This window comes from Mauremys mutica, chromosome 12 (assembly GCF_020497125.1).
Source record: "Mauremys mutica isolate MM-2020 ecotype Southern chromosome 12, ASM2049712v1, whole genome shotgun sequence".
NCBI classification, from domain to species: domain Eukaryota; kingdom Metazoa; phylum Chordata; order Testudines; family Geoemydidae; genus Mauremys; species Mauremys mutica.
The window spans coordinates 12,368,526-12,382,883 of record NC_059083.1 but is presented as its reverse complement, the minus strand read 5'-3'; the positions used below and the strand labels follow the sequence as shown (position 1 = coordinate 12,382,883).

Sequence of the window (14,358 nt, the reverse complement as noted above, 5' to 3'; positions counted from 1 at the left end):
CGTTCACCCTAGTCACCGACCACGCCCCACTTCAATGGATGAATAAAATGAAAGACAATAATATGAGAATACAGCGGTGGTACCTGGCGTTCCAGCCCTATGCCTTTACGGTTTGCCATAGAGCAGGCAAGGACCACACTAATGCTGACTTCCTGTCCCACCTGGGAGGTATAGAAGAGTCTGGCCCCGATGAGCGACTTAAGGGGGGCGGTGTAGCGAGGTGGTCTGGTTCCCCGCCACCCCGGAGGGAGATGAGCCTCTCTGGACACCAAAGTGGGCAGAGCCAGCAACCCTGGGCCCACCCCTCAGAGGTCAAGGCACAGGACAGGAAGTATAAAAGCCTGACCTCACCAGAGCTCACTTGAAACTCAGCCACCAGAGAGACCAGGCGCCGGTGGCGTAGCTCCCAGTATGGAGACCACAGAGATCAGCAGCCACCCTGAGGACTGGCCTAGGGTGACCAGACAGCAAGTGTGAAAAATCAGGACAGGGGATGGGGGGTAATAGGCGTCTATATAAGAAAAAGCCCCAAATATTGGAACTGTCCCTATCAAATCAGAACATCTGGTCACCCTAGACTGGCCAGACCAGCCAACGCCTGATGCTAGCCTGAGCCCAGAGATACTGCCAAGCCTACCACTCACCCATTACCCTGAGGAACCGCCAGGCCTGCCGTTTGCCAGTTACCCCGAGGAGCTGCCAAACCAACTGCTCCCAAGCTACCCCAAGGAGCCCATGGTGTGTGACCTCGTGGAGGACGCCGTCCGGACCAAATACCTCTAGAGGGGGAGGTAGGAAGTAGCCCGGGGGCAGCCGACCCGAGTCTGGCTGCAGCACTGCCAGAGCCAATGTCAGTGTGTTGCGGTCAGGATCCCCACTGACTCAGCAGCGGGTCTTCTGCCGCTGCTAGGGCCCCGGGCTGGGATGCAGTGGAGTGGGTGGGCCTGCGTCCCCCCCCACCCACCCCTCGCAGGTGGCATCTCCCCAGCTGCTCAGAGCCAGGAGCTTGGGGTTTGCTGTTCAACCGTTTGCTAAGCTCCTGGCTGAGGGCCTGCGCTACTGTTTGTTGCCCGCCCTGACCCAGGACCTGGGCTTCCTCATATTGAACTGTTTGCCCAGCCCCTGCCTGAGGGCCGGAGATGCTAACTGTTTGTTGTACAGCCAAGCTAATTACCCAACACACCTGACCCCAGTAGCGAGGCCGTTTGGCTCCCCATTGCCCCGGACGGGGATGAGACCCAGCCGAACCACCCTACTTATCTGTCAAAATTATAAAGCATAAACATTGAGTTCTGACATGCCTAAGTAATATGTACTTGGCGTTCTGCCATCACTCAGCCAACTTAGGTCAACCGTGACCAACTTGTGACCAACGCTGGCAACTAGAAACAACAAAACGCCCCTTGGTAAGTGACTGTGAGAAGCAACCCATGGACCATAGGCAATTTCAGGAGGAACAAACATGCCCAGAGCTGTCAATAATGTTCATGACCCAACCACATGTTGTCGGGACCAGGATCTCCGCTGGAGTGGCTCTCACAAACTAAGAGGGTTGCAGCATGGGCAGGATTTCAAAAGGCAACTACCAAAATTCTGAAGATACTACAGGGGGTAAGGAGGGATGCTTTTCCCATACAGTCAGTGCTGTCCTCAATGTCCCAGTGTGGCACTAAGGGGCGCTGTGCAGAAGGGATGGGGCCGGTCAGTAGGGAGCGTTCTCCCCGTGCAGTCATTGCTGGCCCAAATGTCCCAGATTGATGCTAGGAGGTGCTAGGTGGCAGGGAGCAGGGCTCAGTAGGAGTGTTAGGGGGCTTATTCCTTCACCCTCTCACTTCCCTGGTCCTTCTCACATGAACAGAGAGCAACAACACCCGAAGTCCGAAGGTGCAAACAATTCACCTGGGAGCAAGCATGATTCCAGTTTCCTTCCTCAGCGTCCCCATTCCCAGCTCTGACACCACAGAGCCTTGCCTGTGTCCCTGTTCCTATTCCCTGTCCCCATTCCCCCCTTAGCAAAACATGATCCCAATTTCCCCACCCCCAGTCCCTGTTCGCATTCCCCCCTTACTTCCTGATTGACTGCAGACTATATAGTAAAACTTGAGTTCTGCTTAGCTTATACCTTAACCAACCATTTTACTGAAATTTAACTAACCAATCCTAACATACTATAACATGGTTATTTAACCAATTATATCCCACCACCTTAATTGGTTTACACCCAACAAAACTAATTATACAGCAGATAGAAACAATCACAGAACCAGACGGAGATTATACGGACAAACAATAGGGAAGTGGAGACTACAGTGATAGAACAATACAGAAATGAAGATTTCACAGCCCAGCTATTGATAAGTGAGTTCTTGCCAGACAAGATGCTACCAAATGAAGTTTCCTTTTACATCTTCTAGGCTCTTCCCTTTCTCTGGAGGTGACAGGACTATCAGGACAGGATTGTATTCCTAACAGCCCAATAGCACCTTATTTCAATGTGACTAGTTTGGACTGTGAGGATGTGACCATACACTTCCCAGCTTATGGCTGCCTCTGCTGCTTAGCCGAAGGCCTTAGCCTAAGGCCTGGTCTACACTGGGTGGGGGTCGAACTAAGGTACGCAACTTCAGCTACGCGAAGTCGAACTACCTTAGTTCGAACTACTTACCCGTCCTCATGGCGCAGGATCGACGTCCGCGGCTCCCCCGTCAACTCCGCCACCGCCGTTCGCGGTGGTGGAGTTCCGGAGTCGACAGGAGCGCGTTCGGAGTTCGATATATCGCATCTAGATGAGACGCGATATATCGAACTCCGAGAAGTCGATTGCTACCCGCCAATCCGGGCGGGTAGTATGGATGTACCCTAAAAACCAGGCCTCAGACTGTCACAGTGAGAGAAGGCCCTTACACCAGCAGACAGTGATTTTGATTCTTTCTTTTATATCTCTATAACTAGCTAAGTGATAAGAATACACCTAAATTCTTACAGTATAGGCCTTTGCAGACAGGCCTGAATATCTATATCCTAACAAGGAGGTGCTGTCCCCTCAAAGTCAGTGCTGACCCCAATGCCCTAGCATGGTGTAGGGGAGCACTATGCTGCAGGGAACAAGGTCCCCTTGCAGTCAGTGCTGACCAAAACGCCCCAGCAGAATGTATTTTCTGTGGGGGAAAAAATTCTGCGTAGCACATGAATTCTGCGCATGACAGTGGCAGAGAATGCCCCAGGAGTACCCCTTGGAGTTGGGGCCGACCCAAAGGCCCCAGCACGGTGCTGTGCTGTAGTGAATGATGGATTTCACACTAGAAACAACCAACTCATTGGCCCTGCTTCTCCCTGAACATCCCCAAGCACTTTCTCTCATCAGGGGGGTATGTACCCTGGTCACCTGGCCAAACATTCTCTTCAGTTATTCCATTCTGCCCCATCATCTAAAATCCACTTATATTTCCTTTGGACACAGGATTCCTGATTCACTTCCTGGGACCCAGCTGCCCCACCCCAGAGGTGGCTTCAGTTCAGCAATCACGGCCTTTCTGTCCCTAAAGCTCTTATGCTGTTTACTCAACTGGGTGTCTGTTTCCAAACACCTTGGCTCCACCCATCTGGCCCAGATCCCCCTCCCCCTGTGTGTGCACAGCCCAGTGAGGACACAGATTTGAGGATAAATAAGCCCCAGTGGCTGCTCCCTGCCTGTTATTCTCAGCATTGGAGGCTTCCCGTTTGCTCCAGCATCCCCTGTTCACCTTCGTGCTGAACCGTGAGACACAACTGTGAGTGTCCAAGGAGAAGGGCAGGTGAGTCTGTGCTACCCAGGGCCCCACTGCCTCAGAGCTAGGGACAGAGAGGTCCAGGGAGTGAATGGAGTGGAAGAGCAGCTGGAATGGAGATCACTGTAAATAATTACCCATCTACTACCCTTTCCACAAACCCCACTCTTAGAGCTGGGGAGGGAAACCAGGAGTACAGCCTCCCAGCCTCCCTCTCCTCCCCCGCTCTAGTCCACTAGACCTCACTGACCTCTTAGAGATAGGGTCAGCTGGTGGAACTCTTTGCCAGAGGATGTTGTGAAGGCCAAGAGTATAATAGGGTTCAAAAAAGAACTAGATAAGTTCATGGAAGACAGGTCCACCAATGGCTATTAGCCAGGATGGGCAGGGATGGTGTCTCTAGCCTCTGTTTGCCAGAAGCTGGGAATAGGCGACAGGGGATGGATCACCTGTTCTATTCATTCCCTCTGGGGCACCTGGCACTGGTCACTGTTGGAAACTGGGAGCTGCCCCTGCTCCTGCTGTCTCTATTTAGGTGGCTGGGACTGTATGGGAGCCAGTGCCCTCTAGAAGGCAAAGACCCCAAATCCCATTCCCTATAACTCCCTTTGGGGGGGGGTTCCCTTACAGCTGCCGTGATGCTGGGACTACTCCCTGCACTCCCCTGCCTGCTCCTCCTCTCTCTGATGGGCCCCAGCTCTGGCTCCGATGACAACAGCACTGTGGTGCTCACCACCAGCGGCCCCATCCGGGGTAAGCGCCTCCAGGCGGGCTCCAGCACAGTGATGGCCTTCCTGGGGATCCCCTACGCCGAGCCCCCCGTGGGGGCCTTGCGCTTCCAGAAACCGCTTCCCCACCAGCCCTGGAGCCAAGTCTTGGAGACCACCAGCTTCGGCAATGTCTGCCTGCAGTTTCCACTTACTGGTTACCCTGAGGCCAAATTATTCACACCCACAATGCCACAGTCTGAGGACTGCCTCTTCCTCAATATCTGGGTGCCCCATCCCCAGCCCCCTGACCCAGCCCCCATCCTCATCTGGATCCACGGCGGTGGGTTCCACAGAGGGACAGCCTCCCTCGAGCTCTGTGACGGGCGCTTCTTAGCTGCAACTGGGAAAATGATCGTGGCATCCATGAACTACCGGCTGGGGGCGCTGGGCTTCCTGTCCCTGCCCCCGGCCGCCCCAGGAAACGCCGGCCTGTGGGACCAGCGCCTAGCACTGCGCTGGCTGCGGGACAACGCAGCTGCCTTTGGTGGGGATCCAGCCCGTGTGATGCTTTCCGGCCACAACACTGGGGCTGCCTCAGTCGGCTTCCATCTTCTGTCCCCGGGAAGCCAGTCCCTTTTCACCCGCGCCATGATGCAGAGCGGATCCCCAACCTCTCCATGGTTTTGGACTTCACTCGAGGAGGCCCAGGAGAGAGGCCGGAGGCTGGGCCAGCTGCTAGGCTGCGCCGATGGTGACGACATCGCCCTGGTGGGCTGCCTGCAGGGGAAGGAAGCAGGGGAGTTCCCCAAACGTGAGATCTCCGTCTTACGCCGCAAGGACCTGCTGGGCCTGCCCTTTGTGCCAACAACAGATGGGGATTTTCTCCCTGATTCACCATCAAGACTCCTGCAGGCTAAGCAGATCCAGCCTATACCCATCACAGCTGGTTTCACTGCCAACGAAGGCTCCTACCTAATACTCTTCGGTGCCCGCACCTTACACCCGGAGAACGCCAGCAACATCGGTATGGAGGAGCTGCTGCAGGTGTTGAGGCTGCTGGTGCCAGGGGCACCAGAAGAGGCCGTCCAGGCTGTGGCTCGGTGGTACAGCCAGGAGGGGGAGGATCAGGGCGAGGCACAATATCGATGGGCCATGGAACAGATCGTTGGTGACTACGCCGTTGTGTGCCCAGTAGCCGAGGTGGCTAGGCAGGCAGCAGAGGCCGGCAATCCCGTGTTTGTCTACAGCTTCGACCAGCGCCCCAGTGTATTTTCTACAGCAGAATGGACAGGGGTGCCACACGGCTCTGAGCTCCCCTATCAGTTCGGAACTGTTTGGTCCCTGGCAGGAGCCAACTCTACGCACACAAAGGCTGAGGAAGTCCTGAGCCGCACGCTGATGCAGTACAATGCAGAGTTCGCCAGGACCGGGTAAGGGAATCCCCCACAATCCTCTGATCCCCTGAGCCAGACCAGGAGAGCAGCTGTCACTCTTTGGACAGGGGAACACAACATCCAGGAAGACCCGGCTCAATGCCATGGCAAAGAACAAGTCCCTTTGGGAAATAGTTAATCTAATGGGTTGAAGCCCATGACCTAGAGCTGATCTTACTTCAGGGAGGTAAAATCTGAGCCCCCCGAGTCCAAGCTAGTGATAATTCCCTTCTTCCCTCACCAGGATGTCGGTAATCCCACAAATACACGCATCCTCATTCAAGGAAACATGGCTTTTAGCTAGGGGATGTATCCGTGCTACAAACACTATACAGGCATGGCTACGTCAGCTCATCATGTCAATACAGCCTGCAGCAGCAAAAGGGGTTGCTCCAGCAGTGGAGGAACATCACCTGCCCAAAAATCAGAAGCGAAATTAACAGTAGCGTCTTTCCATTGACATAACTACAGCTACCCTAGGGGCTAGGTCAGCACAGCTGTGGCAGTCAGGTGTGTGGCTTTTTCCACATCTCTAACTGAGATAACTGTGGCAATTTAGCATTTAAGCGTACACCTGGCCTTAGCTACCAATAGATCCTCCCTTCCACCAAAAACAAGCAAGCAAGACTCCAAAAGAAATCTTTAAAATTAAAACATTCCCCATTCTCATCTTAACCACCCAGTTTGGATCCGTTCACTCCCAAATTAGGGAAGTGAAGAAAACAGCTGTGAAAATTAAAAAGATAATATCCAACACATAGAAGAAAAGGGAAGTTGATATTAACGAATATAAATCAGACATTAGGAATTGTAGAAAATTGATAAGAGAAGCAAAGAGACACAGAGAGAAATCTACGACCAGCAGAGTTAAGGACAATAAGGAGTTCTTTGAATATATTAGGAAACTAGAATTCTGACTATGAGATTGGTCCATTACTAGCTGGAAATGGCAGAATTATCAATCGTAAGGCAGAAAAGGCAGAACTGTTCAATAAATAATTCCGCTCTGTATTTGGGGAAAAAACAGATACTATAGTCTCATTGCATGGGGATAACACTTTTTCTATTCCACTAGTATCTCTGGAGGATGTTACATAGAAGCTACTAAAGTTAGACATTTTTAAATTAGTACACCCTACATCCATGTGTTTTAAAAGAGCTGACTGAGGAGCTTGCTGGCCTATGTTGATTTTCAATACATCTTGGAGCACTGGGAATGTTCCAGAAGACTGGATGATAGCAAATGTTGGGCCCATTTATAAAAAGGGTAAATAGGATGACCTGGGTAACTATAGGGCTGTAGCAAAATTGCAGCCAACTCAGGGCAGCTTGTGGCTTCAATCTCATGGAGTGCAGTGGGACATGGTGGCCATTTTTGGTTAGGGCACCATGTGACATTGTCCTATTTGGAAGAACAAGTGAGAGAGGCCATCTTAAATGAGGGCAAATGGTGGCTTCAGACAATCTACCTTTTTAGAGCTTTTTATTGGTGCCCCCATAATCCCTAACACTTCAGTGGCCTTCCCTGCCCCCCCCCCCCACACACATATTGTTCAGTTCCCCATTCTACCCCTCCCAATTTCTCTGAGCACAAATGAAGTCCATATTCCCTGAGTGTGGCTTCAGTCCCAATCCAAACAATGGGAAACAGTGGCCATCTTTCCTAGGGTCAGTCTCTCTTTGGAAAGGGCTGGAGGCCAATGGTAGCCATCATGACTCATGGCAGCCTGTGGCTTCAATGTCATCAAGATCAATGGGAAATAGCAGCCATCTTTATAAAAGGAAACCTGTAGTGTCACCCCATATGAGGAGGACAGGCGGAAGCAGCCATCTTAACTTAGGGCAGCTTTTTTTTTCCCCATGCTTTTTGGAAACAATAAGGATGGCAGCCTTTTGGAAAGGAGCCAAACTTTGCAAATTGGCTCCTAATGACCCCTGCCTCCAGGATGTCACACTTTGGCCAGAGCAAGTTCTCAGCCTTTCCAAGCCCAGGTACTAACCTCTATGTGGTGTGTTTAATTTCTCCCCAGGATGCTCACAGGGGATGAGGGCAGGGGAAGGAAGTGGACCCAGTATGACCCCATAAAGCAAAACTTCTTCCACATCAAAATAAACTTGGCCCAGATTAAGGAGATACCCCGCACGCAACGCTGCAGCCTCCTAGCATCACTGCTCGCAAAGGAGCCGAGCCCCACAGGTGAGCATCACCAGGGTGAGCCGACAGCATCCCTAGAGAGGAACGGTCTGTTGTTCCCCATTCCTCTGAGCCAGCCACTCGCCCCCCCCCCACTCCTGGGGTTGGATTGGAGCTGGCACCTCATGGGGGGGAAGGACCCCAGATCACATTCCCATTTCCATGAGATCTCCTGGCCTCCTAGAGGTTCCCCATTCTCCTACCTGGGGGAGATCTCACATCCCCTGAGGACTCCAGAACCCATCTGCTGCAGGGAGCCACAGGTTCTGACCCATCTTCACTAGGTAGGATGATGACACCCATGTTTCCTGTACCAGCACAACCCCAATGCCCCCATTCCAGCTAAGGGAGCTTGAGCTCGGAGTGGGATTCCCAGCAAGATGAGTGGGAGTAGAGGGACGGATCCAATGACAGAGGGAACTGGGGGCAGGTGGCCTGCAGTGTCACTGAAGAGAAAAGAGGCAATGAAAGAAACACAACTGACTCTTGGGAGGGGCACAGCTTCTGTTTAACTGTGTAGCACAGGGAGCGAAGGAAAATCCAATAGTCACTGGGAATCCTGTGTGCCAGGGGACCTCTTATGGGCGGCAGAACAGAGCCTTGCACATTGGATACCGGGGTTCACAGATGCTACAAAACACGGGAACTCCACCAGCACAGCATCCTCTACTGCTACAATATAGCAATGTGGGGGTATTGGGGAAAGCTCTGATTGTGCGGGGACAGTCCCCTGCTGAGCCCCCCATGCCTCTCTCTGCAGCAAAGCACCCCCTGGTGCACAGGGATTAGCACTGACCGTAAGGGGAGAGCACCCCATACTGAGCCCGTGCAGCACCTGTTTTCCCCTGCAGGTCTGCCCTCCCATTTGCAACTAGACCAGATGCTGCATAGTCTGAGCTCATCCCTGCTGCTGTTAACCCCACTTGCTGTGTGTCCCGCAGGAGCAGAATCCAGACGTGCCCAGCCCGGGGGGCCGTGAATGAAGAGCTGAGCAATCCCCTGAAGAAACCCTCCCTGCAGACAAGAGCATCCAGTGCTTACTAGCACCTGCTGATTCACTAACAAGGATCCTGCTAATAAACCTCCTGGGAATCCACAGATTCACCCTCCCTCTGTAACTCCTCCACCTCCAGTGCATTAAAGCATATTTAGTGTGTAGACAGTATTCTGGTGTGTGAGCTTGATTAGCTGCTTCTGAGTAGTGGGGGACAAGGAGAGTGTGTGTGAGTGTGTTGGGGGTGTGTGGAAGTTAAGTGGTGAGATAATGGGCAACAGAGATTACATGGAGAGGTAAATGATGCTCTGGGGTTTGAAGAGGCAGATGACAAAGCCCAGAGATCACATGATGCACCCAGAGCCCTAATAAGAACCCAAGAGTCCTGACTGCCCGACCTCCCCACTCTAATGCACTAGACCCCACTCCCCTCTCCGAGCTGGGCTAGAACCCAGGAGTCCTGGCTCCAAGCCCCCTGCTCTAACCCACTGGACCCCCTGCCCCCCGTAGCGAGTGCTCAGTGGACAGTGAGGAAGAGCCCTACATACCAGGGAGTGTTGGGAAATTGGCAATTATAGGATACAAGCAACAGAGACAGGTTTTTAACCAGCTAGTTGGCAGCACAGACGACAATCGTCCCGCCATTCCCAGGAAGGAGAGGAGGCACAGGGAGAGCTCCCCATACGCACACAGCGCCCTGTCCCCACAGCCCACATCCCGGCACAGATCCCCTCTGTGGAGCCAGGAATATGTGGTCCAATCAGCTCTCAGCCTACCTGCTCCAGGACTGGTGGAGTTTGGGATGGGGCATCTGCCCACCCTGGGGGGCTGGGCTTGTTATGCTGGGTTTCTCAGAACCCAAAGCCATGGTAACTTGCCTGTTTCTTTCCAGGTGGTTTCAGGAATAAATCAATGGGAGCACAGCTCATCCATCTGATAGATAATTGGCACAAGCAGGAGTGTGCACGTGCACACACACACACACACACACACACACACAGAGTCACAATATGTTTAGAGCATTTCAAAACGTGTATATTTCCCTAGAGTGACGAAATGGTTTGGCGGAACCAGCAGCCGGGTGTCCGACAGGCGCTCTCTTCCTTCTTAGTGCTGCAGAGCTTAGATGTCAGGTCCTTGCCCAGAGAGAACTTCCCTGGACTGCTCCAAAGCAAATTCTTTTGTCTAATCTTTTATAGCTAACTTGAAACAAAGCATGGAGCTAGTGACCCCTAGAGGGTCAGCATAGCAACCTCTGCTACATCACCAATTCTCATGTCAACAAACTACTCCTTAGCTCCAAACATTTCTAGTCATAACAACCATATGCCAGGGGCACTTACAACCATACTTACAATCTGTTTGTTAAGTCCTTGGGGCAGCCGGTGTAGGAAACAATCACTTGAGGCCAGAGAGCAGACAGCTAACCAAAACCTCAATTTTATTTACAGAAACAGAGAGCTCACTCAGCCGGTTGAAACCGGCTGAGCTATCCCTTAATAGTCTAACTCAGTTGCCATAGTAACAAAACCCATGACAACCAAATACACAACATATTCCTCCCCCCCTAATAAGAACATCCCCTAAATAAAACACACACTAGACTAGAGAAGGAGGGTAGACTGCCTCCATTCCCGGCTAAACCCTGGGGATTATTTTGCCCCATAACCGTGGGTTCGCCCTAACTAAAGATCCAGCCGATGAGGAGGCCTTCTGTCTCTAGGTGGATTACGGCGAACTTCTGGTGTTGTTGCACCCGAAAGAACTAGGGGCTCAGGGTCCGCAGCACGAATAGGTGAGGAGGTGGTATCAGCTCGTGCTGGGCAAAGGGGTATCTCAGCTGCCGGCAGTAATGGAGGAGAACAGTCAGGAACAGGTGACTCATGATTCGGTGTCTCACCAGGAGGGGTGAAGTCAGACCCCTCAACTGCAGATGGGTCCTGAAGACTGGCATGACCTGGCAACAGCTGATCTACATGTCGCCGCCAGGTAAGATTCTCTGCAGTCCGGACTGTATAGGAAACAGGTCCTGTTTGAGTGATGACTGTGGCCGGAACCCATTTAGCTCTGGAAGTATAATTCCGAGCCAAAACTGGCTGTCCTGGGCTAAAGGTTCGGTCTTTTGCTCTGGGTGCCCGTCTGATGACTTGATATTGCTGCTGATGTTGCACAGTTTGTCTGGGTTCAGAAGGTTTCAGCAGATCAAAGCAAGTGCGCAGCTGTCGTCCCATCATTAGAAAGGCTGGGGAAGCCTGGGTCGTAGCATGAGGTGTGTTTCTATAGGAAAGTAAGAAGGTATCCAGACGCTTTTGAATGGAGTGTTGTCCCTTTGCTGATTTCAAAGCGTTTTTCATTGTCTGCACAAATCTTTCAGCTAATCCGTTGGTGGACGGATGATATGGTGCTGACGTGATGTGGTGTATCCCATTTGCTTTCATAAAATGTTGAAACTCCTGAGAGACGAACTGCGGTCCGTTGTCGCTCACAAGTTGTTCTGGCAGACCAAAACGACTAAAGAGTCCTCGTAGTTTTTGGATAGTACTCTCTGCAGAAGTGGACTGCATTATAGAGACTTCTGGCCATTTAGAATGGGCATCTATTGCCACCAAGAACATGCTTCCTTCAAGGGGGCCAGCGAAGTCAACGTGAATACGTTGCCATGGGTTTTCAGGCCAGTCCCATGGGTGTAGGGGTGCCCACTGGGGTGCATTCCTCACACCCTGACATGACATACAAGCTTTTGCCTTCTCTTCAATAGCGCTGTCCAGTCCAGGCCACCAAAAATAGCTTCGTGCAATTTCCTTCATGCGCACTATTCCACAGTGACCGGAATGTAGCTGTTCTAACATCTGTGATCTCGGGGTGGTGGAATAATGACACGCCTCCCCCACAACAAACAACCAGATTGGACCGATAACTCCGTCCGCCTGGACATGTAGGGAACAAGGTCGGGTGAGACCGGAGAGGTTTGTCAAGATTTTCCATGCATCACCAGGTCCATAACTTGGGATAATACTGGGTCAACGCGGGTTGCCTTCTTTATCTGAGTAGCAGTGATGGGTGTATTCTCTACTTCTTCAAAGTAGAAGATTTCCTTTTGGGCACTATCTTGATGTTTGACCGGTAAAGGCAACCTTGAGAGGCCATCTGCATTGCCGTGCAGAGTGGATTTCCGATATTTGATTTCATATGTGTGTGCTGAAAGTAACAATGCCCAACGTTGCATACGACTAGCAGCTAATGGGGGAATGCCTGTGTAGGGTCCAAAAATTGATGTCAGAAGAGTAAACTTTCGCCCAAACAGGTACTGATGAAACTTCCTAATTCCAAAAACAATTCCTAATGCCTCACGTTCGATTTGGGCGTAGTTAGTTTCTGCTTTGCTTAGAGTGCGTGAAGCAAAAGCAATAGGTCTTTCTTCTCCCGAAGGCATAATGTGTGACACGACCGCTCCCACTCCATAAGGGGAAGCATCGCAGGCCTATTGCATGGGTAAGGATGGATCAAAGTGCGTTAGAACTTCAGAATTTAACAATGCATCCTTAGCTTTGTTAAATGCAACATCACAGGCTTCAGTCCACTTCCAGGCCTTGTTCTGCCCAAGGAGCTCATGAAGTGGTTTTAGCAGTGTGGCTAACTGTGAGATGAACTTTCCATAATAGTTCAGGAGTCCTAGAAATGAGCGCAGCTGGCTTACATTTCGAGGTGGGGGAGCCTCCACAATAGCTTTAACTTTTGCAGGGGCCTTATGAAGACCTGCAGAATCGATGATGTGTCCCAAATATTCAACAGAGGGCTTGAAGAATTCACACTTGTCTTTGCGAACTCATAGGCCATACTCTTCCAGTGTTTGTAGGGTAGCCTCTAAATTCCTTAAGTGATCCTCTTCATTTCTTCCAGTGACCAGGATATCATCCAGATAGCACTGAACTCCTGACAAGCCACACAAGATCTGGTCCATAGCCCTCTGGAACAGGACGGGAGCCGATGTGATTCCGAAGGGTAGGCGACAGTATCGATAAAGCCCCTTATGAGTCACAATAGTCAATAGCTCTTGGGACTTTTCATTGACGTGCATCTGTAAATATGCTTGACTCAGATCAATCTTACTGAACTTTTGTCCCCCAGCCAGGCCTGCGAAGAGGTCATCGATGCGGGGAAGCGGGTATTGCTCTGCACACAACACTGGGTTGACAGTGACTTTAAAATCACCGCAAATCCGGAGAGAGCCATCTTTCTTCACTATTGGAACGATAGGAGTGGCCCATGAGCTATGGGTAACTGGTATTAGGACTCCATTGGTGACCAGGCGCTCCAGGTCTGCATCAACTTTTGGCCTGATGGCATATGGCACAGTTCGGGCTTTCAGATATTTTGGGGGACTGCCAGGTTTAATGTTCAATGTCACAGTGATTCCCTTCATACTTCCCAAATCATCTCCAAAAACAGCAGCATGTTTCCTTAGTATAGGGGTTAGACTGGTTTCTTCTTTAGTCATCCGGTGCACTTCTGCCCAGTTCAGCTGAATCTTCCCAAGCCAAGACCTACCCATTAAGGCTGGATAGTTACCTCTCACCACAAACAGTGGCAATTTAGCCGCCTTTCCATTGAGCTCCACCTTAACATCAATAGTGCCCAACATGGGCACAGCTTCACCTGTATACGTCTTCAGAACAGTTTTTGTTGCCTTAAGCGGAAGATGCTGTAGCTTTTCCTTATACACAGTCTCAGGAACCAGCGAGACAGCTGCACCGGTGTCTAGTTCCATGCGTATAGGTTTGCCCTCCAATAAGGGGGTTACCCAGTATTCATGTGAGCCCGCTGCCAAAGACAAAACATGCAGTGGCACTTCCTCTTGTGAGGAGGTGTCACCTTGATCATCCTGGGTCTGCTCTAGGGTATGCAAGGTTCCTCTTTTTGTCGGCCAGACCACAGGCCTCTTTTTCTTTTGTTTACAGGCATACTCAATGTGTCCCTTTTTGCCACAGTGTCGACACACCAGGTCCTTACACCAGCATTCTGATGCCTGGTGACCCAGCTTACCACAGCGGTAACATTCTTGACTCTGCACCGTTTTGTGGGTCAGTTCTTGTGACACTTTTTTGCACCCTAGGGGATGCACCGATGTATTGTGCCTCCCTTGTAGCCAGTTCCATGGAGACAGCAATATCAACAGCCTTCTGTAATGTAAGCTGAGCCTCTGTCAGTAGGCGCTTCCGTATAGCTTTACTGCAGAGGCCACACACTAACCTGTCACGCA

At 51.4% G+C, this 14,358-nt stretch overlaps 1 protein-coding gene across 1 annotated transcript; it reads left to right on the top strand.

The window, feature by feature from the left end:
• The first annotated feature begins 3,724 nt into the window (after positions 1 to 3,724).
• On the top strand, positions 3,725 to 9,269 carry LOC123346178 (acetylcholinesterase-like). Its single transcript, XM_044983431.1, has 4 exons — positions 3,725 to 3,794; positions 4,398 to 5,907; positions 7,941 to 8,107; positions 9,046 to 9,269. The coding sequence occupies exons 2-4, from the start codon at positions 4,406 to 4,408 to the stop codon at positions 9,081 to 9,083; spliced, it is 1,707 nt and encodes a 568-aa protein (XP_044839366.1). The 5' UTR covers positions 3,725 to 3,794; positions 4,398 to 4,405; the 3' UTR covers positions 9,084 to 9,269.
• Positions 9,270 to 14,358: the final 5,089 nt, after the last annotated feature.